The sequence below is a fragment of the Macaca thibetana genome, chromosome 11 (assembly GCF_024542745.1).
Source record: "Macaca thibetana thibetana isolate TM-01 chromosome 11, ASM2454274v1, whole genome shotgun sequence".
Classification (NCBI taxonomy): Eukaryota; Metazoa; Chordata; class Mammalia; order Primates; family Cercopithecidae; genus Macaca; species Macaca thibetana.
The window spans coordinates 105087234-105106487 of record NC_065588.1 but is presented as its reverse complement, the minus strand read 5'-3'; the positions used below and the strand labels follow the sequence as shown (position 1 = coordinate 105106487).

Here is a 19254-nt window from a genome sequence, read left to right as displayed (position 1 = left end):
ATGGTGATGATGATGATAGTGATGATGATGATGAAGATGGTGGTTATGATGGTGATGATGATAGTGATGATGATGAAGATGGTGGTTATGATGGTGATGATGATGGTGGTGATGATGATGATGGAGGGATGATGGTGGTATGAAGATGATGATGATGGTGGTGATGATAATGAAGATAATGGCAATGGTGGTGATGATGGTGATGATAGTGGTGGTGATGATGATGGTTGTGGTGATAATGACGGTGATAGTGATGATTATGGTGATGATGATGGTAATCATGATGATGATAATGATGAAGATGGTGATGATAAGGTTGGCGATGCTAATGATGATGATAGTGATAGTTATGATGATGATGAAGATGGGGTTATGATGCTGATGGTGATGATAGTGACGATGATGATGAAAATGGGGTTATGATGCTGATGGTGATGATAGTGATGATGATGATGAAGATGGTGTTTATGTTGGTGATGATGATGATAGTGATGATGATGGTGGTGATGATGATGATGGTGGTGGTGATGATGAAGATGATGGCCGTGGTGGTGATGATGGTGATAATAGTGGTGGTGATGCTGATAGTGAAGACAGTGATAGTGATGATGGTGGGGATGACAGTGTAATGACAATGGTGGTGATGTTGGTTATGATGATAGTGTGATGGTAATGGTGACACTGATGATGGTATGGGGGCAGCTAACATTGGCTGAGGATTTACTCTGTGCCAGGCACTGCTCTAACCAGTTTACATGTTTTATCCATTTAATCCTCACAACAGTTCCAATTGGATCTATTACCAACATCTTCCCCATTTTGCAGGTGAGGAAACTGAAGCACAGAAGGGTTAAGTATCTTGCTGAGGGTTATACAGCTAGGAATTAGCCAATTTGGATTTACGCCCAGGCAATCCGGCCTCAGAGCCCACATTCTTACCCATGACCTTGTGCTGCCTCTGAGGCAGTGCTGTGGGACCTGGTCTCCAGCTTACTTACTTACTTCTTGATGCTGATGAATGAAAACATTCTATGCATTCCTGAAAAGCCTCAGATTCCAAATCTAAGAGAGGACTAATGATGTGAATGCACAGCCTACTGTTGGCAGAGATAACGTGGCAATAACAGGGGATGGAGGGAAGCTGAGGCTTTACTCTCAGTCTGATCTGGACTCTACTCCCAACTCTGTGAAACACAGGGCAAATCCATGTCCTCCTCTGTAAAATGGGGCTAATACTAGGCCTTAACTCATAGGATTGTGATGGGGATTAAGTGAAATAATGCACATCTAGCTTTTGGCACAGTGCCTTGCAGATAGTGAGCACTCAGTAAATGCCCCACAATAGTGTTACTACTGTTCTTATGGATGATATATTTTGCTGGAGGAAACCACAACCTGCTAATGTGATCAACACCAGCTTACACTTCTGGAGAAAATTATGGTTGACATACAAGGCCCATGGTTGAAATTCCAAAAAAAGGACACCTCCCAGCAGGTGCTGATGAGATCCTTGGAGGTCACCCATAGGGCCACCCAAGCATCCTCCTTTAGTATTTTTATTTTTTTCAGGTGGAAACTCATTCTGTCACCCAGGCTGAAGTGCAGTGGTGCAGTCTCAGCTCACTGTAACCTCCGCCTCCTGGATTCAAGTGATTCTCCTGCCTCAGCCTCCTGAGTAGCTGAGACTACAGGCATGCACCACCACACTTGGCTAATTTTTGTATTTCTAGTAGAGACGGGGTTTCGCCATGTTGGCCAGGATGGTCTCAAACTCCTGGCCTCAGGTGATCTGCTCGCCTTGGCCTCCCAAAGTGTGCAGCCACCGTGCCCAGCTGTATTTTTATTTCTTAATTAACTGTTCACTTTGGAATTATTTTAGCTTTGCAAAAAAAATGCAGATATAATATAGACAGTTCTCACATACCCTTTACCCAGCCTCCCCTAATGTTAACAACGAAACTAAAAAAATTAACTTTGGTGTGCTACTATTAGCTCAGCTCCAGACTTTATTCTGATTTCATCAGTCATTGCAGTTGTGCTGTTCCCAGATACAATCCAGCATAGCACATTGGGTTTAGTGTTTTAGTTTAGTTTAGTTTTGTTTTTTCAATTTTTTTTTTTTTTTTTTTTTTTTTTTTTGTGAGACAGAATCTTGCTCTGTCACCCAGGCTGGAGTGCAGTGGCATGATCACAGCTCACTGCAACCTTGAAACCTCCCTGGCTCAAGCCATCCTCATCCCTCAGCCTCCCAGGTAGCTAGGACCATAGGCGTGAGCCACCACTCACAGCTACTTTTTAAAAATATTTTTAGTAGAGATGGGGTCTCAATATGCTGCCCAGGCTGCTCTGAAACTCCAGGTCTCAAGTGATCCTCCTGCCTCAGCCTCCCAAAGTGCTGGGATTACAGGCATGAGCCACAGCATCCGGCCATCTTTTAATATGTTTCAAAACACTTATTAGTTTATAAATTATATCTGTGTTTTTTTCTGAGCATAAAAATAACACCTGTTTATTTGGAAAGCGTTCAGACATTAAAGAAATGCTCAAAGTAGGAAAGTGAGTGTTGTTTTCAAAGATGAGCCTGGTAAGCAGTTTGTAAGACATCCACTCAGTCTTACTTCCCCTGCTTGGCACACAGACACGTATATACATTTTATCACAAAGGCAGCTCCTACGGCACATACCTCTCCACAACTTTCGCTTTTCACTTAACAACATGGTGTGCACATCTTTCCATTGGAGTGCAGATGGAATTGTGCCTTTCAAAAGTATTTCAGGCCAGGCACGGTGGTTCACATCGGTAATCCTAACACTTTGGGAGGCTGAGGTGGGAAGATAGCTTGAGCTCAGGAGTTCAAGACCAGCCTGGGCAACATAGTGAGATCTCATCTCTACAAAAATAGAAAAAAATTAGCTGGGCATGGTGGCATGGGCTTGTAGTCCCAGCTACTTGGGAGGCTGAGGCAGGAGGATGACTTGAGCCCAGGAGATCGAGGCTGCAGTGAGCTATGATTGTACCACTGAGTTCCAGCCTGGGCAACAGAGCAAGACCCTGTCGCAAAACAAAACCAAAACAAACAAAAAAGTGTTTTTTTTTTTCTGGCCATGGAAGTAGTAAATTGTAAAAGGAAGTTAATTCTCATATAATTTTTTCCTTCCTCCCTCTGACAACAAACAAATTAAACCATAATTCAAAGTCTTGTATATATTCTATGGATAGATACATGTGCATATATATACACCCACATGCATACATTTCCAAGAATAGAACCATGCTAAATACCTTGTTGTTGATCTTGTTGTGTTTTTAAACATTAATTAACAATATACTTTGTGTATCTTTCTATATCTGCACATTCTTGTTAACAGTTGGGTCATATTTCCTAATGTGGATATTTAATAATTTATATACGTATAATATCTACTTAATAATTTATTTAGCCAACCCCCTATTGATGGACGTTCGGGTTTTTCCATTTCTCCCGTTGTAAGTCATGCTGCAGTTGTAGGACATCACTTCATATTGGAATATTTTTCTAGGATAAGTTCTAAAAGCAGCATGTGCTGCCTTTAATTAGCTTGGCTGGGGACCACCCCAGAAAACCCCACACTAGGACAACTGCAAGGTGCACTGATTCCTTCCTTCCCTCTCCCTTTCTCCTTCCCAGATACTTTCATGGTGGAAGATGCGGTGGAAGCCATTGGCTTTGGAAAATTTCAGTGGAAGCTGTCTGTTCTCACCGGCTTGGCTTGGGCAAGTATTTCTGGGGGCAGTGGCTCAGCCTCCAAGAAACCCCCATGCTGCTCCGCTGGGTTTCCACGGTCTGCAAGGAAGGACACAGTTCTTTGCACATGGAGCCTTTGCTTGAATTCCAATCAACAAAATTTATGTGGCGTGATAAGTGGTGATAACGAGGTCTGTGCTTGAGGAGAGCTGGGTGTGCTTGGCAGTTGCCCCCAAGAAGGAGTTGAAGTTTCTAGCTAATTAAGTGGCTTTCAACTCTTTGGGCTCAGGACTACTATGAGATTATGATGTCAGCTGTAGAGCTCTCCCTAGAAAAGCAGGCATAGATTAAAAATGTGCCTTCTGCTTCAAGACTCTCATGCTCCCTCATTCAAATCCCCTAGCTATGGCGAAGAGCACAGCTAAACCTTTAATATACTTGAAATTAATTTTTGTGAATGGCAGGAGATGGTGATCTAAATATATATTCTTCCAAATGGATCGTCAATTTCCCCACAACATTTCCCCCACTAATTGGAAAAGTTGCCTTTATCGTGTACCAAATTCCCTTGGCCACATGGGCGTGCTTCTAGATTCCATGTCTGTCCTGGTCTGTCTAGTCTCATAAAGGTACATGATGTTTAATTGCTGGGGATTCCGAGTCTGTTTTAACGTATTAAAAGGTCACACTTGTTAACTATACTGACAATTCTATTCTATTCTACATGAACAAATGACCTATAAGCCAAAGACAAGCCAGTCTTTAATTGCACTAAAAATATCATTGTCTCTCTGCCTCTATAAAAATGTTTTTTTCTCAAATTTTAGAAATATGTTTTCCCACTTCATTTGCCACGTGTCCATATTTTTTAAAACACAAAAAACACATACAAAAATAATATGAAATGTCTATTTGTCTATTCCTGCAGTGGTAATGCATGGTTTTAACTGCTGGAGCTTTGAGTGTAGTTTGGTGTGCAGCAGGGCACTTGGCAGCGGGTAGAGAGGGGTGCGCTACAGTCTCTGTCTCTGGGGTTATGGACTTGGCCAGCCTTCCCCAGCACCAAGCAGCATCCTGGCCTCATGATGTCTCCATCCTCTCTGCAGATGGCTGATGCCATGGAGATGATGATCCTCAGCATCCTGGCGCCACAGCTGCATTGCGAGTGGAGGCTCCCAAGCTGGCAGGTGGCATTGCTGACCTCGGTAGGCAGCCCAGCAGCTCCCTCCTGTTGCATACAGTTCTGCTCCGCTGGGGTGTCCTGCAGAATATCTCCCTTCTCCTGCTGCTGAAGGCTCAGCCAAAAAGAATTAAGCCCTGATGGCAACACTGTCCCATCCCCACCTCACATATCCTAGCAGGTTTACAGCCAACTCTACTCCACCCGGAGGTCCAGCTACTTGGGAGGGTGTCCCAGGCATTCTGTTCTGTTGCTGGGAGCTTGAAACCCACCTGTGCATATCACTTAAACTCTATATGCCTGTTTTCTTGGCTGCAAACAGGAGATGCCAATCCCCACACCCCTAGGATGATTTGAGGACTGGAAACAACACAGTGCCTGGCATAGAGTAGGTATTCAATAAATTGGAGCTATTGCTCCCTGGAATTAAGGCCTGAAGGAGGAGGCTGCAGAACCCTCACTTTTTGTCAGGGAGAGATCAGCAGCAACCTCTTAAAAGAGAGAGGAATGGACCGGGCGCAGTGGCTCACGCCTGTAATCCCAGCATTTTGGAAGGCCGAGGTGGGTGGACCACCTGAGGTCAGGAGTTTGAGACCAGTCTGACCAATATGGTGAAACCCCGTCTCTATTAAAAATACAAAAATTAGCGGGGCATGGTGGCGGGCACCTGTCATTCCAGCTACTTGGGAGGCTGAGACAGGAGAATTGCTTGAATCCGGGAGGCAGAGGTTGCAGTGAGCTGAGATTGTGCCATTGCACTCTGGCCTGGGTGACACAGCAGGACTTCACCTCAAATTAAAAAAAAAAAAACAAAAAACAGAGATTGAGAGAGAGAGAGGAATGGCCAGGCTGGATAAGAGGATAATAATGATAATCACAAAAGCTAATACTTACAGAGCATTTACTGTGCAAAGGCCTTTACCTACATTGCATGCAATATATGCATAATGTACATGTGCTCTTTAATCCTCACAGACCTATGAGCTAGGCACTATGGTTAGTTGAGCAAGATGATGCACAGAGAGGTTAATCACTTGCTCAAGGTCTGTGATCTCCATCAGTGTTGGAGTCATTGCCAATTCAGGATGCCTCACAGAACGTTGTTTTTTGTAGATAACTGTTCTGGAATGGCCTGAGTGCCTTCCACACAGCATGGCCCAGTCTGATACTAGCAATAAGGTTGTGAAGTTCAGTGGGAAGAGTTTCATGGCACATACACCTGTGTTTTTGTGGTTTAGTCACCTCCAGATGTGTGACCTTGAGTGAGGCACTTGATGGCTATATTTTGTGGCCTGCAAAATGGGGGTGATAAGCCTGTTTTTCTGTGTATTTTGTTAAATACACACAGCCCCTAGCACACACCAGGGGCTGAGTCCATGATACTTGTTTTTTATATTCCTCCTCACCAATATCTCCTAAAGAGTAACTGCAGGCTGGTCGCGGTAGCTGATGCCTATAATCCTAGCACTTTGGGAGACTGAGGCGGGCGGATCACTTGAGGCCAGGAGTTCGAGACCAGGCTGGCCAACTTGGTGAAACCTTGTCTCTATCAAAAACACAAAAATTGACTGGGCATGGTGGCACGTCCTGTAATCCCAGCTACTCAGAAGGCTGAGGCAGGAGAATCACTTGAACCCGGGAGGCTGAGGTTGCAGTGAGCCGAGATCTCACCACTCCACTCCAGCCTGGGCGACAGAGTGAGACTCCATCTAAAATAATAATATTAATAATAATAACTGCAGGTCTGTGTTTTTGCAATGTAGGGCCTTTCTGGTCTCCAATTTACTGAGCACTTATTTTGGGCCAGGCTAATGGTTTTGCATACATTACCTCTTTAACCTTCTCAAACCTATGAAAGAGGTGCTTTTATTACTGTCACTTCTACAGATAAGGAAACTGAGGTTTAGAGAGGGGCATTGACTTGCCCAAGCTCAGACAGCCTGTAAGAGGCAGAATCAAAAGCCAGGCCTGGCAGGCTCCGAGCCCCTGCCTCGGGCTACTTTCTTGTGGTATGAGGTTTAGACTTGTAGGCTAGGTAGAGCCATTAAGTCTCATGGATGAATTTTCTATGGAAAAGCTAGAGTCCTGCAGGAGTTGGAGACATAAAGTACCCAAGGAGGATGCTACAGATACACATTGTTGCTGCAGGAAATACTGCGCAAGATTACCGTAATTATTATGATATAGAAGCAGTGCTCTGCTGTGCCAGAATCTCTCCTTTTGAGGAAAATGGGTGTTTTGAGAGATACTTAACTCTTTCAGGATGTAAGAATATCACTTAGCACATGACAAAGGCAACACTTTATCCCAAGACAGTAATCTTCAAACATCTTGGTTCTAGGTTAATCTAGAAAAGAATTAAATAAAAACCATGTAGAATCCAGGACTGTCACATGTTTTTACATTGACACGAAATTTTTAAAATTGTAGGTTGCAGATGATACCATTGCCAGTGTGCTGAAATATAAAAATCAAAATAAAATTATCATGTCACTTTTTAAAATGTGTCTAGTAAAGTGGAAAAATGGAAATACTTACCTGATATCTACCATTATTTGTTTTAAAATTACATGAACAAGCTCTTTAGAGGAATTTAGAAATTTTGCATTGATTTTTTTCTTGGAACTTATATTTCCATTCATTTCTCCATATAATTTTATCTTAATGTAATTTTTTTTTTTTGAAATAGGGTCTCTCTGTGTTGCCCAGGCTGGAGTATAGTGGTGTGATTTTGTCTCACTGCAACCTTTGCCTTCTAAGTTCAAGCGATCCTCCCACCCCAGCCTCCTGAGCAGCTGGGAACAAAGACACACGCCACCATGCCCAGCTAATTTTTTATGTTTAGTAGAGACGGAATTTCACCATGTTGCCCAGGCTGGCCTAATGTAATGTTTTCTTGCTTGAAAGGATCACATTCATTACCCTATGATAATTCTCTGTGACAAAATACATATATTTTAAATTATTAGTTTTAATTCTCTGAGACGAGAAGGCTCTAAGCACTCACATTTTTCTCCTACACTGATTTATCATTATAATTTTTAGTAGTACACAATAGACCACATAAACAACATATAATTTTGATAAATAATTGTTAATCATAAGCAAGGTTTTATCGGAAATGTATCCCTTAATGAGTGGTGTGGAACGTTTCCCAAATATTTTATGTATTCCTGAATGATTATTGCTAAAGTGAGACAGGGTTCAGCACCAGGTCCATTCCTATTTGTCATTTTTCCTGAATGAATGTGTATGTGAAAATCTTTGTTCACATAAAAAAAATTTTGAGGAACTGAAGGAGTTTTGTTAGAACTCAATAAACTGATGCCACTTGATTTTTAAAAACACTCTCCAAATTGTGTGTGCCAAAGAGCACACAGCTTTCATTTCTGAAAAATTATGTTCCATGACCTGACTTGCCGACAGCTTGATTAGACTGTTCTCCAATTCTGTTGAAAGTAATAATAAAGGTATCGGAACCCAGATGACTTGCAAAAGTCATCGGTAAGTGCATCATCAGTGCCCCTTCTGAGGCACTCTGAAGGGTTTACATTCAAAAGCAATGCCTTGGTCAGACTGGCCTAGAGAGGCGTGGCTGAGAAAGACGGAGTCAGGCAGGAAGTGGAGAAGAAGAGCCCTAACATGTTTTTAAGAAAGAGTCTGTGGGGAAGTTGTAAACTTGGAAATGAATTCCCTTAAAATGATCCACTCAGGGCCAGGTGTGGTGGCTCATACCCGTAATCCCAGCACTGTGGGAGGCTGAGGTGGAAGGATCCCTTGAGACCAGGAGTTTGAGACCAACCTGGACAACAAAGTGAGATCCTGTCTCTACTAAATAAATAAATAAATAAAATTAGCCAGGCATGGTGGTGCACACCTGTAGTCTCCCCTACTCGGGAGGCTGAGGTGAGAGGATCACTTGAGCCCAGGAAGTTGAGGCTGCAGTGAACCGTGACCACACCACCGCACTCCAACCTGGGTGACAGAGCAAGATCCTGTCTAAACAAACAAATAAATTATACATACATAAGCTGTGTCTGCTTCTCCCTTGGAATGCTTCTGTGTACCATCCCCACTCCCCACCCTCGGACATGCCACAAGAAATGCTTTCTGGGTCAGACCAAACTGAGACTGTGCCCTCCCCTTTCTGGCCGTCAGTTGCCTTATCTGTGAAATGGGGGTAATAGAAGCACCCACCAGGTAGAGCTACTGTGAGAATGCAGTAAGACGTGTGCATAAAGCCTTCAGCATGGTGCCTGGCACTTAGAGAGGGAAGAGCACGGTGATGAGGCGCCTTAGAGAGGGAAGAGCATGGTGATGAGGCACCAGTCAGCCTGCTTGGGCTTAAGACTTGCCACTACTCTCTCCTTTCAGGGAGGCGGAGCAGGTTTCTTTTTTTTTTTTGAGACGGAGTCTCGCTCTGTCGCCCAGGCTGGAGTGCAGTGGCCGGATCTCAGCTCACTGCAAGCTCCGCCTCCCGGGTTCATGCCATTCTCCTGCCTCAGCCTCCCTAGTAGCTGGGACTACAGGTGCCCGCCACCTCGCCCGGCTAGTTTTTTGTATTTTTTAGTAGAGATGGGGTTTCACCGTGTTAGCCAGGATGGTCTCGATCTCCTGACCTTGTGATCCACCTGTCTCGGCCTCCCAAAGTGCTGGGATTATAGGCTTGAGCCACCGCGCCCGGCCCGGAGCAGATTTCTTAATCTATCAGAGCCTCGGCTCCCCATTCTGTCATATGAGTAGGATCATTCAAATCTCACCAGCTGTTACTCCAAGGATTAACAATGTAACAATGACTGCCTCCCACACAATGAGTAGTTTCTCTTACTAGTAGTTTACAGCTCCCATGCCAGCCTCCTGTGTGCCTGTTTTTCCTACTTTCTAGCCTCTACCTTGCAGCCCTTGGTATTTTCTCAGCAGTCGGGCAAGTGTTTCTTTAGGATGGTGTGAAACTTGTCAAAAGCTAGTTCTGGAACCAGAATGCCTGATTCCAGTGCAGGCTGCACCACTTAACACTCTGTGACACTGGTCATGCAATTGCCTCTCTCTGAGTCTCAGTTCCCTCATCTGTAAAATGGGGATAGTAATAGCACCCTCCCCACGGGATTATTGGGAAGCTTGCAGGAAGCACTTAGTGTCTGCCCTTTGTCAGGCTCTCAGTGAATGTTAGATCATTGTTGTTACCTAGAGGGTGACATCACCAGTTCCATTTGTTGTTCCCTTTCTGTGCAATGATCCAAGTCCTCTGTCTAATGAAAACTGTCTTTCCCCCCACAGGTGGTCTTTGTAGGCATGATGTCCAGCTCCACGCTCTGGGGAAATATCTCAGACCAGTACGGCAGGAAAACAGTAAGGCAAACTTACTCTTCTAAACGCATGTCCTCTGGGTTCTCTTGGTGACGGTCTGGACAAGTAGCAAACCCGTTCCGCGTTAGCAATTGGGAGGCCTAATGAGGATTATGTTGAAGTACAGTGAGAAGACATTGCTGTAAGGCTGCTGTGGACTCTCTTCAAAGCACACATTCCTAGTGGGGCCCAAGCATATGCATTTCAGAATCTAGACAGTCAGTGCCTACTCATATCCCCTGGGCTGGAATCATTTCCTCATTACCCCTGGCTGGGGCAGTCAAAGGATGGTAGATAAAGCCATTGATTCTCTTGTCCTAAAGAGAGCCATTTCTCAAATTTTGGGTTTTTTGTTTTTGTTTTTGTTTGAGACAGGGTCTTGCTGGAGGGCAGTGGCACAGTCTCAGCTCACAGTAGCCTCAACCTCCCAGGCTCAAGCAATCCTCCCACCTTAGCCCCCCAAGCAACTGGGACTACAAGCGTGCACCAATACACCCAGCTCATTTTCATATTTTTTGTAGAAATGGGGTTTCACCATGTTGCGCAGGCTGGTCTCAAATTCCTGGCCTCAAGCAATCCTCCTGCCTTGGCCTCCCCACAGCTCTGGGATTACAGACGTGAACCACTGCACCCAGAAAACAATTTCTCAATCCCAGCAGGACTGAACTCCAGTGTCTGCTGTGGGAACCTGTTCATGAAGACACCCTGAATTACCTTCCTTCCCTTCCCTGTCTCACTTCTCCACTCCCCTACTGGAATCTGCTCAAATAAACTATCTTTACTAGGATCCTTATCTTAGAGCCAGCTTTTGGGAGAGCCCAGACATGATATGAAATGGACTTGCAGACAAGAAGGAACAGGGAACTTACAGCTCAGGGCCTTGACATCAGGTGGACCCGGGTTCAGTCTCAACTTTGCCACTACTGGCTGTGTGATCTTGGGCAAGCAAATTGACTTTTTTTTTTTTTTTTTTGGAGGTGGAGTCTTGCTCTGTCGCCTAGGCTGGAGTGCAATCACATGATCTCAGGTCACTGCAAGCTCCGCCTCCTGGGTTCAAGTGATTCTCCTGCCTCAGCCACCCAAGTAGCTGAGATTATAGGCACCTGCCACCACGCCCGGCTATTTTTTGTATTTTTAGTACAGATGGGGTTTCACCATGTTGGCCAGGCTGGTCTCAAACTCCTGACCTCAAGTGATCCGCTGGCCATGGCCTCCCAAAGTGCTGAGATTACAGGTGTGAGTCACTGCGCTCAGTCAAATTGACCTCTCTGAGCATCAATTTCTTAATATGAATAAAGAAGAAAATAATAGAACCTGTATTGGAGGGTTAAGAGAGATGAATTAGGGTTAATTGAGGTGTAAATCACTGTTTCTTTTGTTTTTTCGAGGCAAGGTCTTGCTCTGTTGCCCAGGCTGGAGTGCAGAGGTGCAATCATAGCTAATTGCAACCTTGACCTCCTGGGCTCAAGCAATCCTCCCACCTCAGCCTCCCAAGTAGCTGGGATAAGACTTGTGCCACCATGCCCAGTTAATTGTTTTTTAATTTTTTGTAGAGAAACAGGGTCTTACTATGTTGCCCAGGCTGGTCTCAAACTCCTGGCCTCAAGCAGTCCTTCCACCTCAGCCTCCTAAAGTGCTGGGATTACAGATGTGAGCCACTGTGTGAATCTCTTTGTACAATGCCAGGCACATGCTAGGCACAGGACACATGTAAACTGAAACTCCAAGTATAACATTTCTGACAAGTCCCCATGCAACGTCAATGCTGCTAGTTTTGGGACCATACTTTGAAAATGATTGGTTTAGACTAAGAATAACCTACTACTGGAGCTGGGAATGGGCTACTTGAACAAACCTAGAATTCTGTTAGGAAGGAAGAAGTGAGATCTGGATGCTGGGTAGGTAACAGGCAATCTCCACTACAACTAGCAAGTCATGGGCTGAAAATAAAATAGTGCGTTGTATAGCAGGCATGACACAAAGTATGGTTCATGCATTAGCTCATTCAATCCCCATAATAACCGTTGAAGTAGGTACTATTATCACTCTGACTTGATAGAAGAAGAAACTGAGGCACAGAGAGTGGGCAACTTACCCAGGGCCACACGGTTTGTGCATCACAGAGGCAGGTCTTGCTTATTCTAAGTCTAGAACTCTGTCTTCACTGTGATGCCAGTGGCTTGAATCGGTAGGTGCTCCAGAAGCAGGTGATGGCTCAATGAATGAATGAACGTTCCAGCAATGCCACAGAGGATGCAGACTCCTGCTGCATCCCCTCTCACTGCTACTGCGCAGGAAACTTTGGCCAGTAGACACCTGGAAGATGGTGATCAATAATTGCCAAGAAATGGTGATTAATATAACTGCCAAGACTGTAACTCCGGAGGCAGCAGGCTGGAAACTAAATGCAGCCATGATGGGCCTCGGGGTCTTGACTGGTGATGGGGCTGGAGATGGCAGTTGGAAAGTCCTCTCTGGGGCTCCCAAAGGAAGCAAAAGCTGGTTATTACGCCCCTGTTAACCCAAGAAGGAATTACTCTGGTCTTCAGTGGCAGCTCTCTAGATTCTGCCCCCATCTGCCCTCCCACCCATTTCCTGTTTCTGGAGCATATGAGTGATGGCACAGTGATTTTCTGGTTGGAAGAATGAACAAGAGTTTAAGGACAGGAGAGAGGAAGGAAGGAAGGAAGGAAGGAAGGAAGGAAGGAAGGAAGGAAGGAAGGCAGGCAGGCAGGCAGGCAGGCAGGGGAGGGAGGGTGGGAGAGAGGGGAAAAAAGAAGGAAGGAAGGAAAGAAGAAGCGAGGGAGGGAAAAGGGACAGAGGGAGGGAACGAAGGAAAAAAGGAAGGAAGAAAGAGGGCTCAGCGTGGCGGCTAACGCCTGTAATCCCAGCACTTTGGGAGGCCAAGGTGGGCGGATGACCTGAGGTCAGGAGTTCGAGACCAGCCTGACCAATATGATAAAACCCCATCTCTACTAAAAATACAAAATTATCCAGGCATGGTGGCACATGCCTGTAATCCCAGCTACCCAGGAGCCAAGATGGCGCCATTGCACTCCAGCCTGGGCAACAAGAGTGAGACTTCATCTCAGAAAAAAAAAAAAAAGAAAGAAAGAAAAGAAAAGGGGGAAAGAAGAAAGGAGAAAAAGAGAGAGGTAGGAAGGGAGGGAGAGAGGAAGAAAGGAAGGAGGTAGGGAGAGAGAGCGAGGAAGGGGGAGAAGGAAGAAGAAAAGGAAGAAAAGAGGGATGGAAGGAGGAGGGAAGGAAGGAGAGAAGAAAAAACACCTCTGAAAATAAAATAGAGTCATTTTTGCTTTGATGGAGCTGAGCAGCCGTTGAAAGAACTGTAAAGCTGTGGCTGTCTGAGGCTGAATCCAATGTTAATCTTTAAGCCTTTAAAATAATCAAGGGAGGCCAGGAGTGGTGGCTCATGCCTGTAATCCCAGCACTTTGGGAGGACGGATCACCTGAGCTCAGGAGTTAAAGACCAGTCTGGGCAACATGGCGAAACCCCATCTCTACAAAAAATACAAAACTTAGCCAGGCCCAGTGGCACGCGCCTGTAGTGCCAGGTACTCAGGAGGCTGAGGCAGGAGAATCGCTTGAACCCAGGATGGGGAGGCTGCAATGAGCTGAGATCATGCCACTATACTCCAGCCTGGGCAACAGAGCAAGACTCTGTCTGGGAAAAAAAAAATTCATTTATTTGTTCCTGAGACAAACATGCACACACACACACACACACGCACACAGACAAACATGCGCACACACACACACTTCAGGAATCCATAATGAGGAAATTTGCTGAACCCAAGTTCTGCTATCCAATTGCTGAATTATAAAGCAGTGAGGAATATAACAGAAAATGAGTAAAAATACCTTAACTTTGGGCTTGAATCTGACACTGCATGACTAAAGCAAGCCACTCCCCATCTAGGGCTGAAATTTCCTTATTTATATCAGAGGACGCTGGATTAGAAAACACAGATATTCATAGCTACCATTCATTGAATCCCCAAAACGAAAGGGCAGGTTGGTTTTGTCCCTGTGTCTGTTCTAATCATTTATTAGAGGATGCCAGAAACATGGATTTGAGGAGTCAGAAGGTTCAGTGGGACAGTGCTGTGATTGACTAGTGATGTCTGCCACAGGCACAGGACTGAAGAGCGTGGAGGGAATTTAGTAAACTCCATGAGGAAAGGGGCTGCATTTGTTTTGTTCACTGAGTTGGCCCCAGAGCCTGACCTCCCTGGCTCAGAGTGCACACTCAATAAATACTTCTCGAGTGACTGAGCTGCAGTGGATGAGAACCAGACCTCCTTGTTTCCACTTTCTGCTACTTTCTTATCCTCTCCAGCGCAGCAACTGCCTGATGAATGTTCTTTGTTGACCTGGAAAGTCCACAATGCACAATGGTCATTCATGTAGGATCCCAACTTCCCTTGGAAGAGTATGTTTACTCTGCCACTAGGGACAGTAATTCACTTGGTGTTCCCACATAGACATCTTCATGTTTGTGAAGGGCCTCAGAAGCGGAAGCTCTAAGCTGGGATTTTAAAGAGATTTATAGAGGAGTTTACAGAAATGCCATTTACTGAATCTTGCAGATTGCAAACATGTTTTGGCACCTTCCAAAATAGTAGCTCTCAGTGCAGGGCCGGGGGCACTTGGCAATGTCTGAAGACATTTTTGATTGTCACACCTCGGGGGAGGGGTGTCCTACTGACATCCAGTGCATAGGGGCCAAGGATTCTGCTCCATAGCCCACAGTGCATGGGACAGCCCCCACCACAAAGAATGACCTGGTCCAAGATGTTGGCGGTGCTGAGGTTGAGAAACCAGATTCTAGAATACATGTGCAGGCAATATCACCAAGTTGCAGTGATGTGGCATCCGCTCTTCATGATCTTTCTTCATCTCCTGGGCCTGCTCAGCCCTCATTTCTTTCTTTTTTTTTTTTTTTTAATTGAGACAGAGTCACACTCCGTTGCCCAGGCTGGAGTGCAGTGGTGCGATCTTGGCTCACTGCAAGTTCCGCTTCCTGGGTCCAAGCGATTCTCCTGCTTCAGCCTCCCGAGTAGCTGGGACTACAGGCGCATGCCACCAGGCCAGGCTAATTTTTGTATTTTTAGTAGCGACGGGATTTCACTGTGTTAGCCAGGATAGTCTCGATCTCCTGACCTCGTGATCCACCCACATGGGTCTCCCAAAATGCTGGGATTATAGGTGTGAGCCACCATGCCCGGCCTCAGCCCTCATTTCAGTATTTACCAAAGAAGCTCATTTTGACAAATGAAATAATGCAGTGTCATTGTGAAAAGCCTGGGTTTTGAGGCCAGACTGCTTGGGTTCAAATCCCAGCTCCTCTACTTAAAGACTGCATATTGGGCAAGCTATTCAACTTCCCTGTGTCTCAGTTTTCTCATCTGTAGGTGGGATAATAATAGCCTCTCCCATGGGGCTGTTATGAGGAGTAAATGGCCCTTGTACATAAAGCTCTTGGCACAGAGAAAATTACATAAATGTCCATTATTATACCTATCATTTGCCAAGCTTGGGGTGCCCGTAAAAGGCAATGCCAGCATTGAAATGCAGGCACACCTGGCTCCAGGGTCCACATCCTTAACCCTGACCTTGGCTGCTGGGAGACATAACTGAATTATCCCTCAGAATTTAGTTGATTAGTTGAACATTCATCCATCCCAAATAGAGGAAGCCCAGGAGGACTGTCCATATGGTGTCCCACCAGTTCTCCCAACCAGCTTGATAAATTCCATACCCAACATGAAACTGACCTGACCAGAGGGAAAGAGAAAGTGTCCCCAGATTGCAGAGCTTCCTCCTCCCCAGCGTGGAATTCTGGCCCAACCTCAGAAAGGACAGATCAGATTCTAATTATAAAGCTTCCCCAGAATTCCCCCAGGAACACTGGGCAAGCCAGGCAGCTGGCGAGCCTTGACAACCACCGAGAACCTCCTTGATCTGCCCTGGCTCAGCAGTAAGGTTCCTGCCGGGGCGTTCACTGCGTGATGTTGCGGGGCATTCACATACGGGGTTAGGACTCAGTGAGCCACTTCGGTTCCTACAGGAGTTTCTACCACCTGGGAGTTTGTGGCCGCCGCAGAAAGGCGAAGGCAACTGTAGGTGTGTGGTCTTGAAGACACATCCAGGTTTATATCACAGCGCACTCCTGTTGACTGAGGTGACCTTGGGCAAGATCCTTCACCTCTCTGAGCTTCAGTTTCCCCATTTGCAAAACAGACTCCATAATAGGCACTTTAATGGGGGGATTAAATAAGAAAATGTAGCCAGGCGTGGTGGCATGTGGCTGTGGTCCAGGCTACTTGGGGGCTGCGGTGAGAGGATCGCTTGAGCCCAGGATTTCGAGGATATAGTGAGCTGTGATTGTACCACTGCACAGTCCTTGAACTCCTGGGCTCAAGTGCCTGGGTGACAGAGCAAGGAAAGGAAAAGAAGGAAGGGAGGGAGGGAAGCAGGGGGAGGGAAGGAAGGGAGGGAAGGAAGCGGGGGGGAGGGGGAAGGAAGGGAGGGAGGGAGGAAGGAAGGAAGGAAGGAAGGAAAGAAGAAAGAAGGAAGGGAGAAAAAGTGTATAATACACTTTGAATATGGTATGGAGCGGTCACTATCTAGTTCAAAAGCTATTAGGTCTATCTTATCTTTAAGAAGGAAGTGGAGGTGCCTGGCAGGCGCTCAGACTCCCTCTGAGGATCCCTGGGGGCTCCTCGACCTGTGAATATTGTCCTTTGGTTGAACATGTTAGAGAATACCATGGGCCATGTTTGGCCCACGGGTGCCAGGCTTTCTAGGCTACAAGTGGCAAACTGTAACCCATAGGCCAAATATGGCCCCCTGATGTGTCTTATGTATCCTGCACAATGTTTTAAAGGATTTTGAATCAGTTGCCTCCATTTCAAAAGTGACATCTTGCATAAAAATAAAATTATGATATTTTTGGAAAATCAGGTAATCTGGGCCTGGAATCCATTTTGTCATGGTAATTTTTGGCTAGAGTTGAACAGAGGCTGACAAGACAGGGCAAGTTCTCTGTAATTCTGCCAGGCCCCCCATCCTTGCTGTGTTACACTTGCATTGTGCGTTTATGTTCTCTGTCAGAGGTAATAGGGAGCCATCAAAGGCTCTAGAGGAAGGGAGTGGCTCATTCGAGGTTGGAAGTTCTGGCTCCAACTTTGGCACCACAGACTGATCTTCAGCAGATCGCTCAACCACTTGGGCCCTTGCTCTGCTAATTTGTAAAGCAGACATGAAAATAATAACCTTTGTTCACAGGGCTGCTGTGAGGACCCAGCGTAATGATGTGACAGCGGTGAATGAAATGCAAATGAAAGTTCCATGAAGTCAGAGACTCTGGCTGTCATGTTCCCTACGGTAGCCCAGGGCCTGGCAAACAGCAGGTGTTCAATATATGCATATTTTATGCATGAATGGATGAATAATATATATCAGTATCTTTAATGCTGGGTCCACAGCATGTGTTCAACATGTGTTTATTGAATAAATGAATGAATGGGTGAAGAATATATGTCAGTGTCTGGTATACAGCAGGTGCTCAATACATGCTTATCAAATGAGCAAATTAATGAATGCATAATGCCTATGCACCTACCCTGGAGCCTTATATACAGGGGATGCTCAATAAATGTAAAAAGAAGGGAGAGAGGAAAGGAGGAAAGAAGGAAGGAAGGAGCTATCAATCTATAAAGGGCAGAACAGATATTAGACTGAATGCCAGTCACAGTTAATGAGAAGCCCAAAGGCCCGTGAGACATTCCTGCAGAGTCCCACACAAGCTCTTGGGTGGGGCTTGCTGGCAGCACCCCCTGCTTTTGTAATAGCCGTGACAGCCCTTACACAGGGTTGCTGAGCCCTCGTTTTGGGGCAGCTGGAAAGCCGTGGCGTCAGCAGACAAATGCAGAGCCAGCTGCCGCCTGCTGCGACCAAACAGGACATATCAGTGTGTCTCTGATGTCTGGCAGGGGGATAATACGGCTCCTAGCAGACCTTGAAGGAGGGTTAATTCCCATGCACTCATCTCAGTGCCTTCTTTTCTCCCACTGCTGCTAATTAAGTCTTGTGTTTGATTCAAGACTCCTTGGATGCCAAGGAAGAAAGTCCCTATTAAGTTAGCTTAAGCCAAAAGAAAGGGATTAAATGTCTGTATGGCCAGTACCCATGTCACAGTCATGGATTTAGGAGTGCAAAAATGTTGCTTTATTATTTTCATCGCTTCCTAGACTTTAGTCAATCCTGTACCACCTATTATCTTATGTACTTAATATCTTTATTCTTTCTTTTCTTAAATTTAATTTTTGTAGACCAAGGTTCTCGCTATGTTGCCCAGATTGGTCTCAAACTCCTAGCCTCAAGTGATCCTTTTGCCTCAAGCTCTCAAAGTGCTGGGATTACAGGCATGAGCCACCTTGTCCTTAACTTAATAACTTTCTTCATATCAAACTGCTTTTTAAAAATCTATCACCTGTAACATGGGGCTAATAAAAAAATTGGAATATATTTTTGGAAAGTGAAACTATAGAGTTTTAATTGGAAGATCAATAACAATTGTCTTAAGTAGGAAGTGTCTGCAAAAATAAATGCAACACAAATAAAACAATGTTATTAAATTCTAAGTTGTGGTTGTCCCAGTGCCTTCTGTGTTAAATAGAGAGCAGAGTAGCTATTCTTAAAAGGTGTCAGCTGGGTGTGGTGGCTCATGCCTGTAATCCTAGCACTTTAGGAGGCTGAGGCGGGTGGATTGTTTGAGTCCAGGAGTTCAAGACCAGCCTGGGCAACATGCCGAAACCCTGACAAACATGGCAAAACCCCTTCTCTACTAAAAATACAAAAATTAGCTGGCCATGGTGGCACAAACCTGTAATACCAGCTACTCAGAGGTTGAGGCAGGAGAATCGCTTGAACCCAGGAGGCAGAGGTTGCAGTGAGCTGAGATCGTGCCACTGCACTCCA

At 45.4% G+C, this 19254-nt stretch overlaps 1 protein-coding gene across 3 annotated transcripts in view; it reads left to right on the top strand.

Moving 5' to 3' along the window:
* SVOP (SV2 related protein) overlaps positions 1-19254 on the top strand; it is a 101192-nt gene that overhangs the window by 33466 nt on the left and 48472 nt on the right. For all 3 annotated transcript variants that reach the window (XM_050749768.1, XM_050749769.1, XM_050749770.1), the window contains exons 3-5: positions 3669-3754; positions 4832-4930; positions 10183-10254. In XM_050749768.1, the coding sequence (XP_050605725.1) occupies positions 3669-3754; positions 4832-4930; positions 10183-10254 (257 nt within the window). The remainder of the gene's footprint in view (positions 1-3668; positions 3755-4831; positions 4931-10182; positions 10255-19254) is intronic.